Below are 20,295 nucleotides of genomic sequence, written 5' to 3'. Positions count from 1 at the left end.
TGTAACTTTCAGGTGTTATAAACTTTATGCAGAGCTTGGAGGCAAGGAGATGTAGGGTCCTTCCACACAGCCATATAACCCAGAATATCAAGGCAGATAATCCCACAATATCTGCTTTGAACTGGGTTTTGAATCTGAGTCCACACTGCCATATATCCCAGTTCAGTGTGGATTTTATACAGCTGTATAGAAGAGGCCCAAGAGTGGAAACTGGCTTATTCTACATAAAATTCAGAATATCTGCTCCGAACTGGATTATATAGCAGTAGACTCATATAATCCAGTTCAAAGCAGATATTGTGGATTATCTGCTTTGATAATCTGGATTATATGTTAGTGTAGAAGGGGCCTGTGAGATCCCAAAAGAAACTTCCAGTAGCCCATGTCAGCACAGCTAATGATGAGGAATGATGGGAGTTGTAGTCCAACAATGAGTTTGCAAGATCTGAGCAAGGCTGCTGCTAAGTAGCCCTAAACAGCTCCAGCCCAGTCTACCTGTCCGAATGTGCCTCCTCCTATGAACCACCTTGGAGACTAAGATAGTCTGGGGAGGCCCTGCTCTTCACAGGTGGAAACAAGAGACAGGACCTTCTCAGCAGTGGCCCATTGGATGTGGAACGTCCTCTCCAGTGATATTAGAGCAGCTCCCTCCCTCCTGGCCTTCAGAAGGAAAGTGAAAACCTGGCTCTGGGGTAAACCTTGGAGATTAACTACAGGGCAATAATAGCTACGGAATTATGTACAATGACTTTTGGAATAGCCTCGGATTACGATTGCTGATGGCATGATTTTTAATACTGATCGTAATGTTTTATATGCATTTAATTTTCATTTTAAATCATTAACTTAATGTATTTTAACTGTTTGTTGTTCAAAGGCATTGAATCTTTGCCATATGTAAAGCTGCCTTGAGTCTCCTTCAGGGTAGAGAAAGGCGGGACACAAATAGAGTAAATAAACAAATAAATAAGTGTAGCCTTTGGCAGTCTTTCATTCAGAAAATCATAATTTGAAGCGGACAAACAACAAGCAATTTCTGGAAAGATCTGGTGCCAATTCAGACCTGCCTTCCTAGGGAGCAAAACCAGGAATGTCGCCTGTTGTCAGAGGCGGCCCTAGGTAATTTTCAACGGTAAGCAAACAGTATTTTGCCGCCCGCCCCCCTAACCAATCACTGATATATATTTTCTGTTCATCGTGGGGGTTCTGTGTGCCATATTTGGTTCAATTCCATCATTGGTGGAGTTCAGAATGCTCTTTGATTGTAGGTGAACTATACATCCCAGTAACTACAACTCGCATATGTCAAGGTCTATTTTCCCCCAAGAGTGCCTCAAGACCGACCCTGGGCAAAATCAACTATACTGCAAATGCTTACTTTGCGTAATGGGTTGAGCTGCCCCTGCCTGTTGTTCTTCACCCTGTGTTGGCTCTGGCAACTCCTTCAGTCCCAGATGGATTGTAGGGTGAAGAAAAGTTACTTATGTGGTTACAGTTTTCAGAATCACCCCCAAACAATGGTGTTTATGGGAACTGCAGTGCAATAAAGTAACTTTCCCCAGCTCAAGTATGGAAGAGCCTAGTGTTGTTGTCAGTGCCTTGACCTTGGGGCACTTTCCCCCCAGAGTTTCAAGGCCCAGCATGATTTCCTATCTGGGAGGTTTCTGCAGCAGTTCCCCTGCTCCTGCCATCACAACCCAGTGTGGAAACTCACCAGAGCATACCACACAATAGAAACTAAAATACCAGAAAATTTGCAAAATCAGCATCTATTATAAAAAGACCAGACCCAGGGAAAACAACAGCTTGTGCTTGCAGTGCAGGCAGACAAAACATGTGATTGGAAGCATGCTTGTGATTTAGTAATAAAAACAGCTCTGACCAGAGCACATGCAAATTAGAAAGTTTAGAAAAGGAAATTAGCATAAGGGGTTTAGTCTTGTATGGATATTGAGACAGTCCATCTAAGCTGGACACAAAATAAGCAGAAGGAAACTATTTGTGGACATAAGTGGAAGAAAAATATTTTAAATAATAGCAAAACCAAAAAAGAAAAGAAAGTAATCCACTTTTAAAATCAATGAATGTATGTATGTTTATAGTTTAGATTTATATGTAATTAGAATGGAGGTATATGCTGTGTACTTTGATGATGTAATAACTGTTAGGTATGTTAGGCCCTCTGGGAGCACAACGGGTTAAACCGCTGAGCTGCTTAACTTGCTGACCGAGAGGTCAGTAGTTCAGTTTTGGAGAGTGTGGTGAGCTCCTGCTGTTAGCCCCAGCTCCTGCCAACCTAATATTTCAAAAACATGCAAATTTGAATAAATCAATAGGTACCTGGTTGTTGTAGGTTTTTTCGGGCTATATGGCCATGGTCTAGAGGCATTTTCTCCTGACGTTTCACCTGCATCTATGGCAAGCATCCACAGAGGTAGTGAGGTCTGTTGGAAGTAGGAAAATGGGTTTATATATCTGTGGAATGACCAGGGTGGGACAAAGGACTTTTGTCTGCTGGAGCTAGGTGTGAATGTTTCAATTGACCACCTTGATTAGCATTTAATGGCTTGGAAGTGTCTGGGGGGGGGGGGATATTTTGTTGAGAGGTGATTTGATGTCCCTGATTGTTTACTCTCTGTTGTTTTGCTGTTGTAATTTTAGAGTTTTTTTAATACTGGTAGCCAGATTTTGTTCATTTTCATGGTCTCTTCCTTTCTGTTGAAATTGTCCACATGCTTGTGGATTTCAATGGCTTCTCTGTGTAGTCTGACGTGGTGGTTGTTGGTGTGGTCCAGCATTTCTGTGTTCTCAAATAATATGCTGTGTCCAGGCTGGTTCATCAGGTGCTCTGCTATGGCTGACTTCTCTGGTTGAAGGAGTCTGCAGTGCCTTTCATGTTCCTTGATGCGTGTCTGGGCGCTGCGTTTGGTGGTCCCTATGTAGACTTGTCCACAGCTGTTGTGTTTCCTCATCAGCTTCCCTATGCGGTCAGTGGTTCCCTTGATGTATGGCAAAGACACTTTTCCTCTGGGTGGATTTTTGTCTTTACTCTCGTGGCTTGTTCTTGGTCTTGCAGCTCTTCTGATGTCTGAGGTGGAGTATCCATTGGCCTGGAGAGCCCAGTTGAGGTGGTTCAGTTCATCTTGGAGGAGGTGGGGTTCGCAGATTCTTTTTGCACAATCTGCCAAGGCTTTAATGGTGCTTCTTTTTTGACTTGGGAGATGGTTGGAGTTTTTATGTAGATATCTATCTGTGTGTGTGGGTTTTCTGTAAATGGTGTGACCCAATTGTTGATCTGGTTTACAGATGACTAGGACATCTAGAAAAGGCATTCTTCCTCTATTTTCTTTTTCCATGGTGCCCCAGCACTGCCAGGCCATCAAATGCTAATCAAGGTGGTCAGTTGAAACAGTCACACCTAGCTCCAACAGACAGGAGTCCTTTGTCCCACCCTGGTCATTCCACAGATATATAAACCCATTTTCCTAGTTCCAACAGACCTCACTACCTTTGAGGATGCTTGCCATAGATGCAGGCGAAACGTCAGGAGAGAATGCCTCCGGAACATGGCCATATAGCCCGAAAAAACTTACAGCAACCTAGTGATTCTGGCCATGAAAGCCTTCGACAATACACCCTTATAGGGTCGATACAAATTGGAAAGCGCACAACATATTTTGAGAAGTTCTACATTTCTGTATTGTCGAAGGTTTTCATGGCCGGAATCACTGGGTTGTTGTAGGTTTTTTTGGGCTATATGGCCATGTTCTAGAGGCATTTTCTCCTGACGTTTCACCTGCATCTATGGCAAGCATCCTCAGAGGTAGTGAGGTCTGTTGGAAGTATATAAACCCATTTTCCTACTTCCAACAGACCTTACTACTTCTGAGGATGCTTGCCATAGATGCAGGTGAAACATCAGGAGAAAATGCCTCTAGAACAGTGGTTCTCAACCTGGGGTCCCCAGATGTTTTTGGCCTTCAACTCCCAGACATCCTAACAACTGGAAAACTGGCTGAGATTTCTGGGAGTTGTAGGCCAAAACACCTGGGGACCCACAGGTTGAGAACCACTGCTCTAGAACATGGCCATATAGCCCGGAAAAATTCTACATTTCTCCTGGGAACGGCAATGCCGCCGTGGGCCAGCAGGGGCCGCTCTCCCTCCAGGCCCGGTTTCATGAATGAAGGCGCACGTGACCCAGGCGCTCCGCCTCCTTCCCGCCTTCTTCCTCCGGGAAGCGAGTTCTCACGCGCCCGCTGCCTCTCCTCAGCCGCAAAATGCCTCTCTTCGGTCTCTCCAAGGAAGCGGCGGTGGGAACGGCGGTGCTGGGGGTGGTCGCTGCCGCGGGCTTCTTCGCAGGTAAGAAAGAATGCCCTCGAGGCGCGCGCCCTCCGCCTAGACAGCCAGGGAACGCGGAAGAGGCGCCTTGAGTAGTGGGGCGCTCTCCATGCCTGGGCTCCCGGCTACTTGGAGAATGCCCACACAGGCGGAAAGACTACACCAACTCTTGGGCCTCCACTCCCCCAATTCCTCTCCGTGTCGGCTGAGGCTTTTTGGAATGGCTTGATCAGTTCTATGGTTCAGAGTCCAGATTCCCTGGGCTTGTAATAGGATGGACCTGTGCCAGGTCTCTTTGCCTTTACAAGCAAGGGCAGGTGAGGCTATGGCACAGGAATCCCTAGTGTGTTGTCGAAGGCTTTCATGGCCAGAATCACTGGGTTGTTGTTGGTTCTTCGGGCAGTATGGCCATGTTCTGGAAGCATTCTCTCCTGACGTTTCGCCTGCATCTATGGCAAACATCCTCAGAGGTTGTGAGGTCCTCAAAACCTTTGGAGCCGTGGTTCTCAACCTGTGGGTCCCCAGGTGTTTTGGCCTACAACTCCCAGAAATCCCAGCCAGTTTACCAGCTGTTAGGATTTCTGGGAGTTGAAGGCCAAAACACCTGGGGACCCACAGGTTGAGAACCACTGCTTTAGAGCTTTTTATCCAATCAAACGCTGAAAGCAGGGGACAAGTATAGTTGATGAAGTCACTTGATGGCTGAGCCACTAAGAAAAAGGGCCACCCCGAATTGTGGTGCAGTTTGGTTGTATACTCAGAGGTTTTTGAGCATGTGGAAAGTTCTGTGAACTTTTTCTTCCTTTTTTCTCTTATCAGCAGTTTGCATTTCTTCCCCTCCACCCTCTTGTTGAGCTCTCTGTTTCCCCTTCAAGGCAGTCTCTCTCTCTTCAGGTCATAAAGTCCTCCTCTGAACCTTTTTCTCACTTTCATCTGCCTCAGGCCCCATCTACACCACCATATAAAATCCAGATTATCTGCTTTGAACTGGATTAGTGTAGAAGGTGCCTCCGGCATGGAAAAACTTCAGTCCTCCAGGTGTTTTGGACTTCAGCTCCCAGAAATCCCAGCCAGTTTACCAGCTGTTAGGAATTCTGGGAGTTGAAGTCCAAAACACCCAGAGGACCAAAGTTTGCCCTTTCCCATATAACTCATATAGCTGTAGCTGTTCTAAGGTTCAGAGTCCATAGTTCCCTGTGGTTGTAATAGGATGGACCTGTACCAGGTCTCTTTGCCTGTACAAGCAGGTGAAGCTATGGCACAGGAATCCCTAGTGTGCCTGGAATTACAGCGTTTCTCATAAGTTTCTCCCCACAAGGGAGGAAGCACAAGGTCTGGACACCAGTGGGCTGAGTGTCAGAAGAAGCATCCTTTGGCTTTCAGGAGGCAGAGAATTGTTATTGTTATTTTTATTTCTGTCCCACTGTTGGGGCTTGCTGTCGTTCCCTCTTATTAATTAATTCTTATTAATTGATTAATTTGAAAACTTGGCTCTTCCAATGTGCCTTTGGCGAGTGACCATATGCTTCTTTCCTGTTGTTTCTCCCATAATGTTGTCCTCATATTGCTCTTCTCCCCACCTTTCTGAAGGCCCATCCTCCACTGTTCCGTCCCCTACGATCACCTTCCTTACAAATATACCTTTTTCATTCTTATCTCATCCAGAGTTTTATTATTCTATGTGGGATTTTCTGCCTTCATATTCTGGGATGTAGGGCTGTGTGGAAGGCCCCCCAGAAATCCCAACAGCTGGTAAACTAGCTAGACCAAACACCTGGGGACCCACAGTTTGAAAACCATTGCTTTAGAGCTTTATATCCAGTCAAACGCTGAAAGCAGGAGACAAGTATAATTAATGAAGTCACTTGATGGCTGAACAACTAAGAAAAAGTGCGACCCGAATTGATGTGCAGTTTGGTTGTATAGTCAGAACTTTTTGAGCATGTGCAAAGTTCCATGAACATTTTCTTCCTTTTGTTCTCTTATCAGCAGTTTGCATTACTTCTCAATAGTTTGCATATCCCTCCCCCTCCCCCCGCCTTGAGCTCTATTTCCCCTTCAAGGCTCTCTCTTTCTCTCTTCAGATCATAAAGTCCTCCTCTGAACCTTTTCCCCACTTTCATCTATCTTAGGCCCCGTCTACACTGCCATATAAAATCAAGATTATCTGCTTAGAACTGGATTATATTATGTTCAAAGCACATAATGTTGATTATCTGTTTTGATAATCTGGATTATATTGCAGTGTAGAAGGTGCCTCAGGCATGGATAAACTTCAACCCTCCAGGTGTAGGAATTGTGGGAGTTGGAAGTCCAAAACACCTGGAGGGCCAAAGTTTGCCCATGCCTGATCTAACTCAATTGTCTATCTAAGGGCCCTTCCGCACAGCCCTATATCCCAAAATATCAAGGCAGAAAATTCCACAATATTTGCTTTGAACTGGGTTATCTGAGTCCACACTCAGATAATGTGGAATTTCCTGCCTTGATATTCCTGGATATAAGACTGTGTGGAAGGACCCTTATGCCCCTTCCACATAGCTGAATAAAATCCCACATTATCTGCTTTAAACTGGGATATATAGTAATGTGGACTCAGATAACCCAGATCAAAGCAGATATTGTGGGTTATTCTGCCTGACTATTCTGGGATTTATAGTTGTGTAGAAGGACCCGAAGGCTCCTGCTGTGGTGGTGTTTTGACTAGCAGAGTGGTAGAATGAACTTTAAATCCTCTTTCAAATCTTCCAGTTCTTCCCCTTCCTCTTGTCTCAATCTTCCTTTTCCAACTTTCTTAAAACTTCATTCTTATAATATCTTATTCTCTTCACCACATTTCTCCTTGTAGGTACTCAAGACAACTAAGAAAAATATAAACATCTAATAAAATCTAAAGACAGAAACTGTACAAAAATTTAGAAAAAATAATTAAACATTGGGGAGGGGGTGGATACAAAAATTAAAATACTAGAAATACCATTAGCATTACAATCAAAGTCCACCATTCCCCTCAAAATCCTGCACAAATACTCACACCCATCCTATTACAATGCAGAGCTTTTAATCTGTTGTGTGTTCTGCCCATCTTTGAAATTCAAGGATGCCTTTCAGGGGGTATGACCAGAATTGGAAACATCATTTTTAATTTACTTTAGTGGTCTTAAAAGGACTAGGTAAATTGCAGAGAGGGCAAAGTCCTGAAGACCTTTCAATCATCTACTGGCTGAGAGTATAAGATCCTTAGACATTCACCCAGCCAGACAATTGCCTATTTATCAGAACCCAAAGTCCCCTATGTAAGTGCACACTTCTGAATCTACTGGCAATGTAATATTGGGAAAGGGCATTTTCAGGACTAGCCCTACTGTTAGACAGATTGAGTCCCTTTCTACACTGCCATATAATCCATGCACTGCATATGCGTGCACTTTGGACAGTTGCCTTTAAGGCCTAAAAGCTCCAATTGGAAAGGTGGATGGGATATTTGCTGCTATGCTTTCAGGTAGCCCAAGCTCTTGTCCTGGGCCTGGATGCAACTCAACCATCTCCAGATGTCATCCTGAACAAATGGAATCCACTGTAGGAGATGCAGGTTGCCTCTTGCTCAGGGTTTTACTCACGTTTTGCCAACCAGTCCATGGCTCTGCTGCTTTTAAATATTGTTGTACCTTTCAAAGTGCAAGCGGTTTCTGCTGGAACATGATGGTGATGTAGAAGGCCCTGGCACGGTCCCATTTATTTGTGGTTGTTATGAAACATTTCAAAACTATTTGTTGCAAAGGTGTGTAGGTAGGACTGACTGAGACAGAAAGTCATTTTGTTTGATGGATTTGTTGCTCAGGTTGTTTCTTCTTTTTAAAGGCAGACGATCCCGTTCGAGGTTTGTTTTTGGCACACCCAAAGGTTCACCCAATCTGTTGCAGCAGTATGTACTGGATCATTCCTTACGGGAGCATCCTGCTCTGGCCAAGCTGAAAATGGTTAGTGTGTCTGACTTAAGTCCACTTTGTGGTTGCCCAAATTGTTTATTTCCTTTCCCCCTTTTATAGGATGAGTTTTCTTGTATTCAAGAACAAACATGCCAAAGTATCTGAAAGAGCTTTATTATTAATGTAATTTTCTTGATTGGTTCCCATACCTTCTCATATATTTCTAGTGGTGAATGTTGATAAACTCTACAAGCTGGCTGGCATGTGCAACGGGAAGTTGTTGCTAAATGTGAGAGAAATAAGGTTGAACACTATGAAAGCCACCCACTACATGGCTACCAACCTCTTCCCAATGGACTCAAATCAAGGAAAAGCTTTATGAGAACTACCACTCCTCTTGGCCTCCCCCCAGAAACAGCAAGGGTATCCCTCTGGGCAGCTAAACCAGGAAATTCCAAAACACCTGGGGACCCACAGGTTGAGAACCACTGTTTTAAGGCATCACACTGCAGCAATATGTTAAGATGGATAAGGGGATGCTGCACTAAGTATGAATTGCCTTGTGCCACTCAGCCTACTCAGGTCATTTGAGGAGGAGGCAACATTTATCTAAAACATCCCAACCTGTGAGCCTGCTTTATCAAGGGGAGTGAACATAGTATCTAGTTAACACAAACTGTCCAGCTGCAACATGTTATCTAGATGTTTCCCGAGCTTTCGGGAAACAAGTGAAGACCTATCTCTTCTGGCAGGCTGACCCAGACAGTTCCCATTACGAATTTTAAACTTGTATCTTGTGTTTAATCTCAGTTTTGTGTCTCTTAATATATATATATATTGTGGAAATATGTTTTCATATGTGTATTTTAAATATTGTTTTTAGTTGAATGTGTGTTTTACAATGTTGTAACTGACCTTGAGTGCTGAAGAGAGTCGGGTGAAAATATATATTATTATTGTTGTAACTGACCTTGAGTGGTGAAGACAGTTGGGTAAAAATATATTCTTTACCCCACGCACTCTGACCCCAAGGTGACTCAGAGTGACTTCCAAGTTGGCAATATTCAATGCTGTACACCCAACAAACAGATATAATATACACGTACATTCTTATTTGGCAGTATAGATGGGTCCCTAATCCAACACAGAGTTCTTGATCCATAATGTGTTTTCCCCACTTTTGAAGCTCAGTGGTCCTAGAGGGTATGACCAGTACTGGAAGCATTATGTTTAAACTATTCTCATGATCTTAAAAGAGCTAGGTAAATAGTATTATTATTATTATTATTATTATTATTATTATTATGTTGCAAATTTCTGATTGGGGGATGCTGAGAAGCCATGTGTAAAACTAGTTCTTTCCAACCCCAGATGCCATAATACCCAAACCAAAGTTACTCCTCTAAGTAGTTACATTATGGAGGATGAGGTGGAATTATAGGCCTCCAAAGAGCTCCATAGGCTCCAAGATTTTGTGGGGTCATTTTTCCCTATGCCCCCATTCTTAGCCGTTTAAGAGTAACTAGAAGGAACAGAACTTTTCTATTTCCTTTCCGTTGCAATCTGAACACTGCCTAGCCTATAAAGCCCTAAATAGTTCCAGCCCAGCTTACCTGTCCAAATGTATATCTCCCTATGACCCATCTAGAATTTAGGATCATCTGAAGGGGCCCTGCTCTCAACTCCACCTTCTTTGCAGGGGCGTCTGGAAGAGATGAGGGACAGAGCCTTCTCAGTGGTGGCCCCTCAGCTGTGGAACACCCTCCCCAGGGATAGTAGATTGACCCCCACCTTCCTGACTTTCTGGGGGAAAAGTAAAAACCTGGCTCTTTGAACAGGCCTTTGGAAATACACAAACATGGAATTATGTAAGATTGAAACATGGAATGGCTTCGAAAATACTACTGGAAAATGTTATTAACAGGACGACATTGGTTATTATATGTTTTTAATAGTTTTTGTATGGATTTTATAACGTTGTTTTAATTGTATATTGTGGATTGTTATGGCATTGAATTGCTGCCAACTTGTAAGCCACCTTAAGTCGCCTTCAGGCTAAGAAAGGCAAGATAGAAATATCGCAAATAAATAAATAAATAAATAAATAAATAAATAGTTCTCACTGGGTTAGTCAAGCTGTTCCTGCACTGGTTTAAACAATATATGGGTGTTCATATGATCAAATGCTCCTCTGTACATAAAATTGCCTGTCCGTAGAAAACGAAGTGGTGGAAAGATGTTTTAAGACATTCTTTCCTGAAAAAGAGTTTATTTTGCCCTAGAGCGTGTGATGCAACAATGATTCTAAGGCTTTCTGAACTATGGAGCAGAATTTCTGAGTAGATACAGAATTCTCCACCCCTCAAAAATTACACAGTAACTTCAGGAGATGCCTACCCAGACTTTAGGAGCTTTATTTCCTAGGTTACCGCGGAGCGTCGAGACAAAAGGATGATGGTGAGCCGTGATCAGGCCCAGCTTATGGCCAACCTGGCAAAGCTGATTAGAGCAAAGAAGGTAATTGAAGTTGGTAAGCACATTTATTTCTATAGTACTGAGGCCTAGAAATGTCCATAATAAATTGTAGAATTGATGAGAAAAGGAAATAAAACTTCCCTCTAGCACTGAAGCCGTGCCCAAACCCAGAAGGATCTGCCCTTCGTTCTTCCAGAAATGACTCAATTGCTGATCTAAAACATTGCACTGACTGTTCCTTTGGCATTGCTAGAACAGTGATGAACTTGATGGTTGCCTTGGCTTTGCCTGAATAATCCTTGTCTCATTCATACATCATAAATATAAGCAATTCAGTTGTCTAGAGGAACTATAGCATCGGGCATTGAGCAGGCCAGACTTTAGGCAAGTGCTAGGAGAAGAGGCTTAAGGCACAGGTAATTCGTTTTGGAAAGTAGAAATCTCCATAACCTTTTGGAGATTGTATGATCTGTGGAAAGGCATGACCTTGTTAGAAGTCACAACCTTTTGAAAAAATGATGCCATAACCTCTTGGTTAACAAGTCATGCTTTTTACGAGTCTAACGAGTAATAATCTTTTAGGAAAATGGCAATCATGCAAGGCAATTAGGTTTCTCAGCTGTTAAATTGATGTACCTAGATATGTCTTTGTTCTGTTAGGGACAAAGATATGCCAATGCACAAAACACATATATATACCAGAGTTTCTGAAGTGTTCTTTTTAGTTGTCCAAAAATATCTACTGTCCCTTAAAATATATTTGCCTTTAACTCATGCTCTCAAGAGACAAAAATAATAAAAATTTCTTTAAAAGTAACATAGTTGGTTTGCTCACAAACTTCATGTATTCAGCATACAGGTAGTTTGCATATCAATCCAGTTTCAAGTAGATTTGAAGTAGTTTCTCTGTGTAGGTAACACAGGCCATCTCTCTCAGAATCAATAGTCCAGTGGTTCTCAACCTGTGAGTAGCCAGATGTTTTTACTTTCAACTCCCAGAAATCCTAACGGCTGGTAAACTGGCTGAGATTTCTGGGAGTTGTAGACCAAAACACCCAGGGACCCACAGGTTGAGGACCACTGCAGTTTAGTCCAAAGGAGTCGAATGGCTTCTGTACAGCATGCTGTTCCTACATTGAAGTCTGAAGCATACAGTTCTTAGTGTAGTCTAAACTGAACTGTTCTAAAATGGAGTCTGAGTCCTGAACAAGCCCAGTTCTGATCACATGGTCTGTAACCCCTCCCATAACAAAGAGTTAAGGTAAAATTGCATACCAATACACACATATACAATATGGTAAGTAATCTGAATGTTGTGTATATAACTAGTGGAGGCTTGAGAAGGTTGCTATTTCCAACAATTAGACCTTTCTTAGCTATTTATGGGAATAGCGTGATGGGACTAGATGAGAAGGAGGCAAAGACTAAGACGAAGTTCTCTGCCTGTTTGAAAATACCACTTGTATACTGACCAGCCTTCATAGTACAGGTCACTGGTGTTGGTGGTGGGGATAAGCTGTCTGGCCAAATGTGTTTCTTTGCAGCATTTTGCCAGGCAGCTGCTACCCTTGTTTTTTTTTTGTTTTTGTTTTTTTGTTTTTTTGTTTCTTTTTTTTTTTGTTATCTTCAGTGCTTCTGTGACTTAAACACTTAAGTCTCAAAAAGGTGGCTTCTACAAAGAGAAGCAATCGCCTCTTAAGAAGTAAAAGAGATATTCAAAAACATCTGGAAGGTTGGTTCAAGATTGGTTTTTTTAAGAGATGTCACTCTCTTATGTCAAAAGGAGACAAGCTACTTTTCTATACCATTGCGAATGGGACTTAAAATTCTAGGGCACTCGTTATCACCAAAAATAATAATTTTCTTTTGCAATAGGTGTTTATACGGGGTACAATACTTTAAACATGGCTTTGGTCATACCAGATGACGGCAAAGTTGTTGCCTGTGATGTAAATGAAGAGTCTGCCAACCTTGGAAAGCCAGTGTGGAAAGAGGTAATTAAGTAATTTACCAATAATGTTAAGTGCACCAGAGAACTGTGGGCACTGAAACTATGTATGCTAGTAGAGGCCTGCACTATGCACCATCTGGCCTTTTTATTTTGAAATGAGTGCATTTCTCTTTGAGGTGGAAACTTTATCTCCTAAGCTTTGAAATCCTCCTCCCTCCCCCTGTCTATGTTTTTCTTGGATTGAACCCAAAGTTAGAATAGGTTTACTAAAGGCAACAAGATCTGAGTCACCCACAATTAAAAAAATATTCTTCATTTCTTTATCAGTATGACTGATTGTGGATTTGACTTCTTAAGTCAGTCACCCCCTGAAAGTGTTATTTGAGGGAGATACAGTAATAAGCCATTTTAGTTCATGCTGTGAAATGTTTACCCACTAATTTTGCATGTTTTAGGATAGATAATTGTTTTTATACTTTATCAGGAGACCTTTATACCATATATACTCGAATATAAGCCAGCCTGAATATAACTTAATTTTACCCCCAAAACTGAGAAAATGTTTTGACTCGAGTATAAGCCAAGGGTGGGAAATACAACAGCTACTGATAAATTTCAAAAGAAAAATAGATACCAATAAAATCACATTAATTGAGGCATCAGTAGGTGAAATGTTTTTGAATATTTACACAAAACTGTAATTTAAGGTAAAACTGTCCTATTCTTATTAAACTATTATTCTAACCTTCTTCAATGTAAATACACTTACATAAAAGGCAAAGGTTTCCCCTTGATATTAAGTCTAATCATGTCTGTCTCTGGGGGTGGTGCTCATCTTAATTTCTAAGCCGAAGACACCTCCAAGATCATGTGGCCAGCATGACTGCATGGAGCGTAGTCTAACTACATCTGGTCCACAAAAATCTGTGAAAGGAAAGGTGTTTTTCATTAAGGAGTAATCCATGGAGTCTCTTGTTTAAAATATCATATATCAAACCTTGGTTTTCTGCCCCGTGTTATCTTAATAGTTTTTTTTAATTGTTTGCTTTGTATTGGGAGGCTAATGAAATAAAGTGATTTTGACAGTCATTCATTGTAAATGAATAAATCATGATACTGATTTCTTCCAATTCTAGTTCCTAAATCTTACGTTTAACTTCTGCATTAATTTGGGAATCTGAAAAATTAGATGAAATACTGGAAACATTTTACAAAGCAACCAATAAATTAATCCCAAATTCTACTCTAAACTAGGCTTCTGCATTGCGGCTGAACTTCAATCCGTTTCTACTGGCCAGATACTGGTAGACCCCATATCCATTTTTGCATACCCCTCAAATACGGATGGGTAGCTGGATAGCCGTTTTAGGTCTGCAGCCATAAATACGGCTAGATCTGGCCCACTGGCAGCAATGGAGAACTTATGAACCTCCCCTTTTATTTTCTGGGACCCTTTCCTTTTTTCCTTCAAGGGAGACTGGGTGTGAACAATATGGTTAAGAAAACACCCTATCCAGTCCATTATTGGGGGGGGGGGCTTCCCACAGACTCCCCTTCCATATTTTTCATTAAGACCTGGATTACAAGCATCAGAGTTAAGATACCATTCTTTCTGCGATCCTTTCCCTTCTGTCTGTAGAGGAGACTAGGTTTAATGCTTAGTTAAAGCTGCTTCTTTCTACTCTAGAGGAGACAGGCTGCAGGTGGGCGCTTTCTCTCCACATGCAGCTTTCCAAAGCATTTAAGGAGGCTTCCCACTTCCCAGGGAAGAAAGAGCAATTGACCTGGAGCTATCCTCCCTAGGCTTCCTTTGAAAAAAAACTCTCTTTTTTCTCTACTGCAGGCCCTTCCTTGATTGGGCACGCTTCAATCTCCTTTCTGCTTTGGGTTTAATGCTTCCTTAAAGCCGTTTCTACTTTCTACTCCAGAGGAGAGGTAACTAGGTGGTAATAGTTTTCAGAGAATGAGGGTTTTCTTTTTCTTTTTTTCTGGAGTATTCTCTTAGAAGTATTTGAAGGAGAGAAAGGGAAGGAGAAAAAGAGCAAAAAGGGTGACTCTTCCAAGCCACCCACCCACCCGTCCCTGCACATCCCCAACTGCCAGTCAGTCCCACTAAATAAAAAAATCAAGAAAGGAAAATCAAAAAGAATAAACTGGGATGCCGAATGGGAGGGGGGGAGGAGCCGAGATCGGTCCCGTTTCAGATGGGATTCTGTGACAATTGGGCCCTTGCCATTACGGGCACCTGAACCAATTGAAAAAGCCAAATTGGCTGAAGGAAACAACTTCAACAGATTTGTGCTCAAGCCTACTCTAAACTATCTGGCAGGAATCCAGCACAGATTTTGTTTGCACCATCTAAAGGCTGCATGTTGGAACATGTATTGGCATTCCTTTGAAGGCTGGTAAAAATGAATGTTATATAAAACCAGTTCAATGTATAAATGAATGCCCCTACTTGTAGCAATTGGAAGTGCCTATATAGCACTCCACTCTTGCATTCTTTTCTCTGCTAGTGGTGCATTAGATTTAGACATTGTTATCTTTGCTCAAGCTACTGTATTTCTTTTGTTGCAGGCATATATACTGGGTGCTATCCTTCAAAGGTTAATTATGTGAAAATCCTATTTTAATGCAAAGATTGAAGCTGGTGCTTAACTCATCTGTTGTAATCAGTCTCTGAAACATTCAGTAGAATCATGTCACTTTCCTGGTCATTTATAGCACAATGTTGTTGGCTTTTTTTTATCACAGATAGTTAAAATTTCCCCCTTTACCCAAAGTGTAGCTGCTCTAAGGGAGTTTGTATCTATGAAATCAGGCTGTATGTTGTGCATGCTCATCTGAGAACTGACTTACCTTTGATGGATGCTGTCCTTTTGTTCTTGAAATAATGTGTTTTTAAAAATGTGTGAAGCTCTTGGCAGTCTGCACAATATATTGGTGGAACAACAGGAATACTGTATTATAGTTTCTGACCCGTGAGTATAATAGTGTATTATAGTTTCTGACCCATGAGTATAACCCCAAATGTCTGGGCTTTATTGGCTTTTTACTCTTCAAAATTTGATTGTCAAATATGGGGACTTTAATTTTAGCCTTTGCATTTGAGAACCACTTTCCTGATCATTTGTGGGAATTTTAAATGCTTATAAAATATACATTGGTTTTTGTGTTGTTGGTGGGTGATGCTTTAATGTTTCAGAAAGGGTCTTTCTTGTGCTCAACTTTCACAGGCCAAATGAAGATCCCTTAAATTTCAGTTTAAATCAGAGTAAACAAAATCCTGCTATGTCCAGCAGCAATGGGGACATTTCATATGGGAAAGCAAAACGTTGTCCAGCTTCTCATCTGAAAATAGTCATCACTTTACCCTTTGAGGTGGTGAAATAATATTTTCTTCTTCTTTTTTTCAGGCAGGAGTGGAGCACAAAATTGACCTCAGGATAAAGCCAGCCAGCCAAACACTAGGTAAATACAAATGCATGAAAACAATAGGCTATAAAGGAGAATGTCCATTGTGCAAAAACTAATAGGAATTCAGGAGAAATGAAAATTGGTGTGGCTACACCACTGATAGTTGTGGATTTTTTAAAAAATGGGAAGAAAAAATCCCACTTCTCAGGTTGCATGAATAAAGGCTCACTTTTTTCAATGAATTCTGAACAACCTTCTGAAAATTACTAGATGGAATTTGCTATTTTTTTATTAAATTAAGTTCAGTTTCTGTTTAGCTTCCTAGAGATGTAGGGAGCATATAATGTAGGCCATTTTGGTACAAAGTGTCTTAACACTATAACAAAATTTGGAAAAAAAATTGTTCCTGGTTTGAAAGTGTTATTTTCTGTTTAATTGTGCGGTACTTACTTTGAAAGTAGTTGTTATACTCCAGAAACTTGGTTTTTGTTTCTTATCCTATTACCTGAAACCCAAAAGTTTGTGATTTTTGTTAATGAAAATATGCCCTATGAAGCCATTCAGGCCTTAAGGTCCTTCAGGGAGGCCGTTCTCATGGTCCCACTACCCTCACAAGTGCGACTGTTGGGAACTGTTGGCTTGAACTGGTTTTGCCATGTTGTACAATATGGTTTCAAATCCAGTAAAAAAAAAGTAAATTGTGCATTTTACTATAATATTGTTATTTTTAGGTTGCTATGTTTTTGATATTGCCATTTATGTATTATGTATTTTTGTATTTTTGCTCTGGTTTGTGCTATGACTTATTTTCTGTAAGTCACCCTGAGTCCTGTTTGGAAAAGGGGTAGGATATAAATAAAGTTTATTATTATTTATTAACCTTTCAAAACACATTTTTGCAGTTTAATACAATTTTTCAATATTTTGTGATAGAACCAATTAGGAAATGGCATTTATAATCCAAGAATAAAAATCATGTTACATAGTGTAATATTTCTTGTTGAGAAACCACATAAAGTGTTAACTACCTCAATAACTAGATAAGAATGAGAACACCAGTTTTGCACCCCTGCAAAAACACATTTTAAAAAAAATGATATTGCAAGCTGCCACTAATGTGGAAAAACCCTCAAAATTTGTCCTTCCATGAGTAGATGAAGTTAGCAAAACAGCTACAACACCTACAACAGCAACAATTAGCTCTCTGTTTCTAAATGAAAGAGTTGAAGAAATCTGCCAAACCCACTTGAGTCTATCCACATTTAGTTTATTAAGAAATGTTAGTTGCTTCTATATCAAAGTATTTAGGGCCAGTTTGCTGAATAATAGAGCCTCTTCTGGTTTGCCTACCATTCTGGTTCTAGGGTGCCTGCTGTATGAAGAGAAAGGAGCATTATGCTAATTTGGGGCATTTCTAGGCTGTTTTGTCACAATTAGGGTTGTTGTTCTCAACTTGTGGGTCCTCAGATGTTTTGGCCTCCAACTCCCAGAATCCTAACAGCTGGTAAACTGGCTGGGATTTCTGAGAGTTGTAGGCCAAAACACCTGGGGACACACAGGTTGAGAACCACTGTGATAGGGCTTGTGCATTTCAGTTCTCCGATCCACATCATCTTTCTGTATCATAGTTGTATACTTTCTCCACTTGAACATTCCTATCCCCATTAACCTGGTATAGAGAAGCAAAGCATAGGGAAATTTTTTAGTTTCCAGATTTCAACTGTTGTTACCTTTTCTATGTCTAGATGGCCTTCTGGCAAATGGTGAAGCTGGAACCTTTGATTTTGCTTTCATTGATGCTGACAAAGGAGGCTACAATGATTACTACGAGAAATGTCTACAGCTTATAAGAAAAGGGGGGATAATTGCTATTGACAATGTAAGTACTATTTTCATAAATAGAAAACATTTTATGCCATTACAGAACACCATAGGAGCTTCCAACATTTTGGGGACCCATTGGAACATTTGGTAGTAGTTACACCTGTTGGGTTTCTTCATCAGCTTCCCTATGTGGTCCATGGTTCCCTTGATGTATGATAAGAGCGCTTTTCCTCTGGGTGGATCTTTGTCTTTACTCTTGTGGCTTGTTCTTGGCCTTGCAGCTCCTCTGATGTCTGTGGTGGAGTATCCATTGGCCAGTAGTATCAATTGGCCACCAATGCTAATCAAGATGGTCAATTGCAACATTCACACTTGTCTCTAACAGACAAAAGTTCTTTCTCTCACCCTGGACATTCCACAGATATATAAACTTCACCTGCCTAGTTTCCAACAGACCCCCTCAATCTCTGAGGATGTCTGCCATAGATGTAGGTGAAATGTCAGGAAAGAATGCTTATGGAACATGCCCCCCAGAAAACTCACAGCAAGCCAGTGATTCCGGCCATGAAAGCCTTCAACAAAGATAATAATAATCACCATTAACAACACTGAAAGTACAAGGGAACAATTAAAAGCTGTACTTTAGTTTGTTAGAAATACTAGAACTGCAGTTCCCAAACCTTTCTCCTGCAGAACCCTAACTCCAACTCTCCCTAAGCATTGTGAACCTACAAAGTTCTTCCTTCTTTCATCTACTCCAATTGCCTGGATGTTTTATAGAATGTGGGTTTGCAAATAAAGAGATTCAAATGTTTGGTTGTTTTTTAAAAATCAGAGGTACATTGAATTTCAGTAAGATCATAATCTGGCATGGACTTTGAAAAAAGTTTTTTTTTAAATGTTGAAGTTTTGCTTTGTTTTGTGGGGTTTTTTTTGGATTGGTTTTAGTTTTTGTTTTTTTGACAGAACCCTTATGGTGCTTTTTGTGGAACCCTAGGTTTCCACCAAACACAGTTTGGCCATATATGGTCTGTATGTTTGCCTATTTAATTATAGAAAAGAATGAAGGCTGCAGTCCTATATGAAGGGAAGAAAGGGAGAGAGAAAATGCAAATGAATATGAAAGTAAACCTCAGTTGAATCAGTGCAAGTTAGGTCTGTCTCACATGTTTAGGGGTTTGCTGCAGATGACCAAATGCCCAGTTTCACACATGCAGATGAACATCATGATCATAAAAAGTGTCTGTCTCTCTCTCCTTCAACCATTTTGTTTCACCCTCTAACAGGTTTTGTTATCGGGAAAGGTACTTAACCCAGAAAAATATGGTGGTGAAGTCCAGAGCATGCACGAGCTAAATAAAAAGATCTTCCATGATCCACGAGTGACCATCAGCATGATCTTGATGGGGGATGGAGTGACATTAGCATTTAAGCTGTAATGGAGAAAGCAATGAAGATTATGGCACATGAAGAAGCCCCCGGAAACATCCACCCCCAACTCAGCGAGGATAATGTCGAGGAATACAAGATGATGTCTGTTTTGACCTTGCCTCCACCAAATACCTTAGGACAGAAATTATGTTATAAACTAAAGAGGGGCAAATGGTCACTTGATCTGATGTTTAAGTGCCTACAATCATGACCAACTCTTTCTTAGGACACAGAGAAATTGTGCATCTCAATATAAATTTTCACAGATAAATGGGGTGAGTGTTTTTGTTGTCTTACTAGCATAATTTAGAAAGGAATGGTGTATGAAGTAGCCCGACTGGTAGTGAAAAATGAGACAGGGGCACAGTCTTAAACCCACCTGAGCATGTTTATTCATTTATCACACATCCTGTTTCCCTTGAGCTGTGGCTGGTGTGCATGGCTCTGCTTCCCTCCTTTAATATCATCACAACCGTGTGTAGATGTAGGCCAGGCTGAGAATGATAAGCATGAGGCCACCCTATAGATTTCATGGCTCCGCGAGGACTGGAATCAGGATTTCCTCAGTTCTAGGCCAACACTTTAACTAGTACACCAAAGGGGATACTAATGAAAAACAAGATAATCTCAGTAACATTTATGCTATGGTGCCAATCCAACTATTTAGATCAGTACTAAAACAGATGGAGACCAACAGTGGTACTAGGTTCTGGTACATTTGGGGGTTGGGTGGGAGAGAATTGCTGGTCCCGTTTGTCAGATTCACTTCTTGAGAGCCTGAAATTTATCTCCCCCCCCCCCCCCCCCCCAATAAGGAAAGATCTGTGAGATCCCAAAGCATGACTGCTGACAATTCAAACCATGATCCCCTGGCACCATCCTTGGGAATTATTTTTCTGTGCAGTGCCTTCAGTACCTAACTTGGAA

At 41.2% G+C, this 20,295-nt stretch overlaps 1 protein-coding gene across 1 annotated transcript; it reads left to right on the top strand.

Annotated features, from left to right (window-relative positions):
- Positions 1-4,179: 4,179 nt before the first annotated feature.
- Positions 4,180-19,639, top strand: COMTD1 (catechol-O-methyltransferase domain containing 1). Its single transcript, XM_060769113.2, is given in 9 exon segments — positions 4,180-4,218; positions 4,220-4,266; positions 4,268-4,362; positions 8,203-8,321; positions 10,695-10,800; positions 12,621-12,739; positions 16,113-16,167; positions 17,859-17,992; positions 19,224-19,639. Coding segments are annotated over 9 exon segments (867 nt in total). The 3' UTR covers positions 19,377-19,639.
- The last annotated feature ends 656 nt before the right edge of the window (positions 19,640-20,295 follow it).

This window comes from Anolis sagrei, chromosome 3 (assembly GCF_037176765.1).
Source record: "Anolis sagrei isolate rAnoSag1 chromosome 3, rAnoSag1.mat, whole genome shotgun sequence".
In the NCBI taxonomy this organism is placed as follows: domain Eukaryota; kingdom Metazoa; phylum Chordata; class Lepidosauria; order Squamata; family Dactyloidae; genus Anolis; species Anolis sagrei.
Note: the sequence above shows the minus strand (reverse complement) of the source record. Positions and strands in the feature narration are given on the sequence as shown.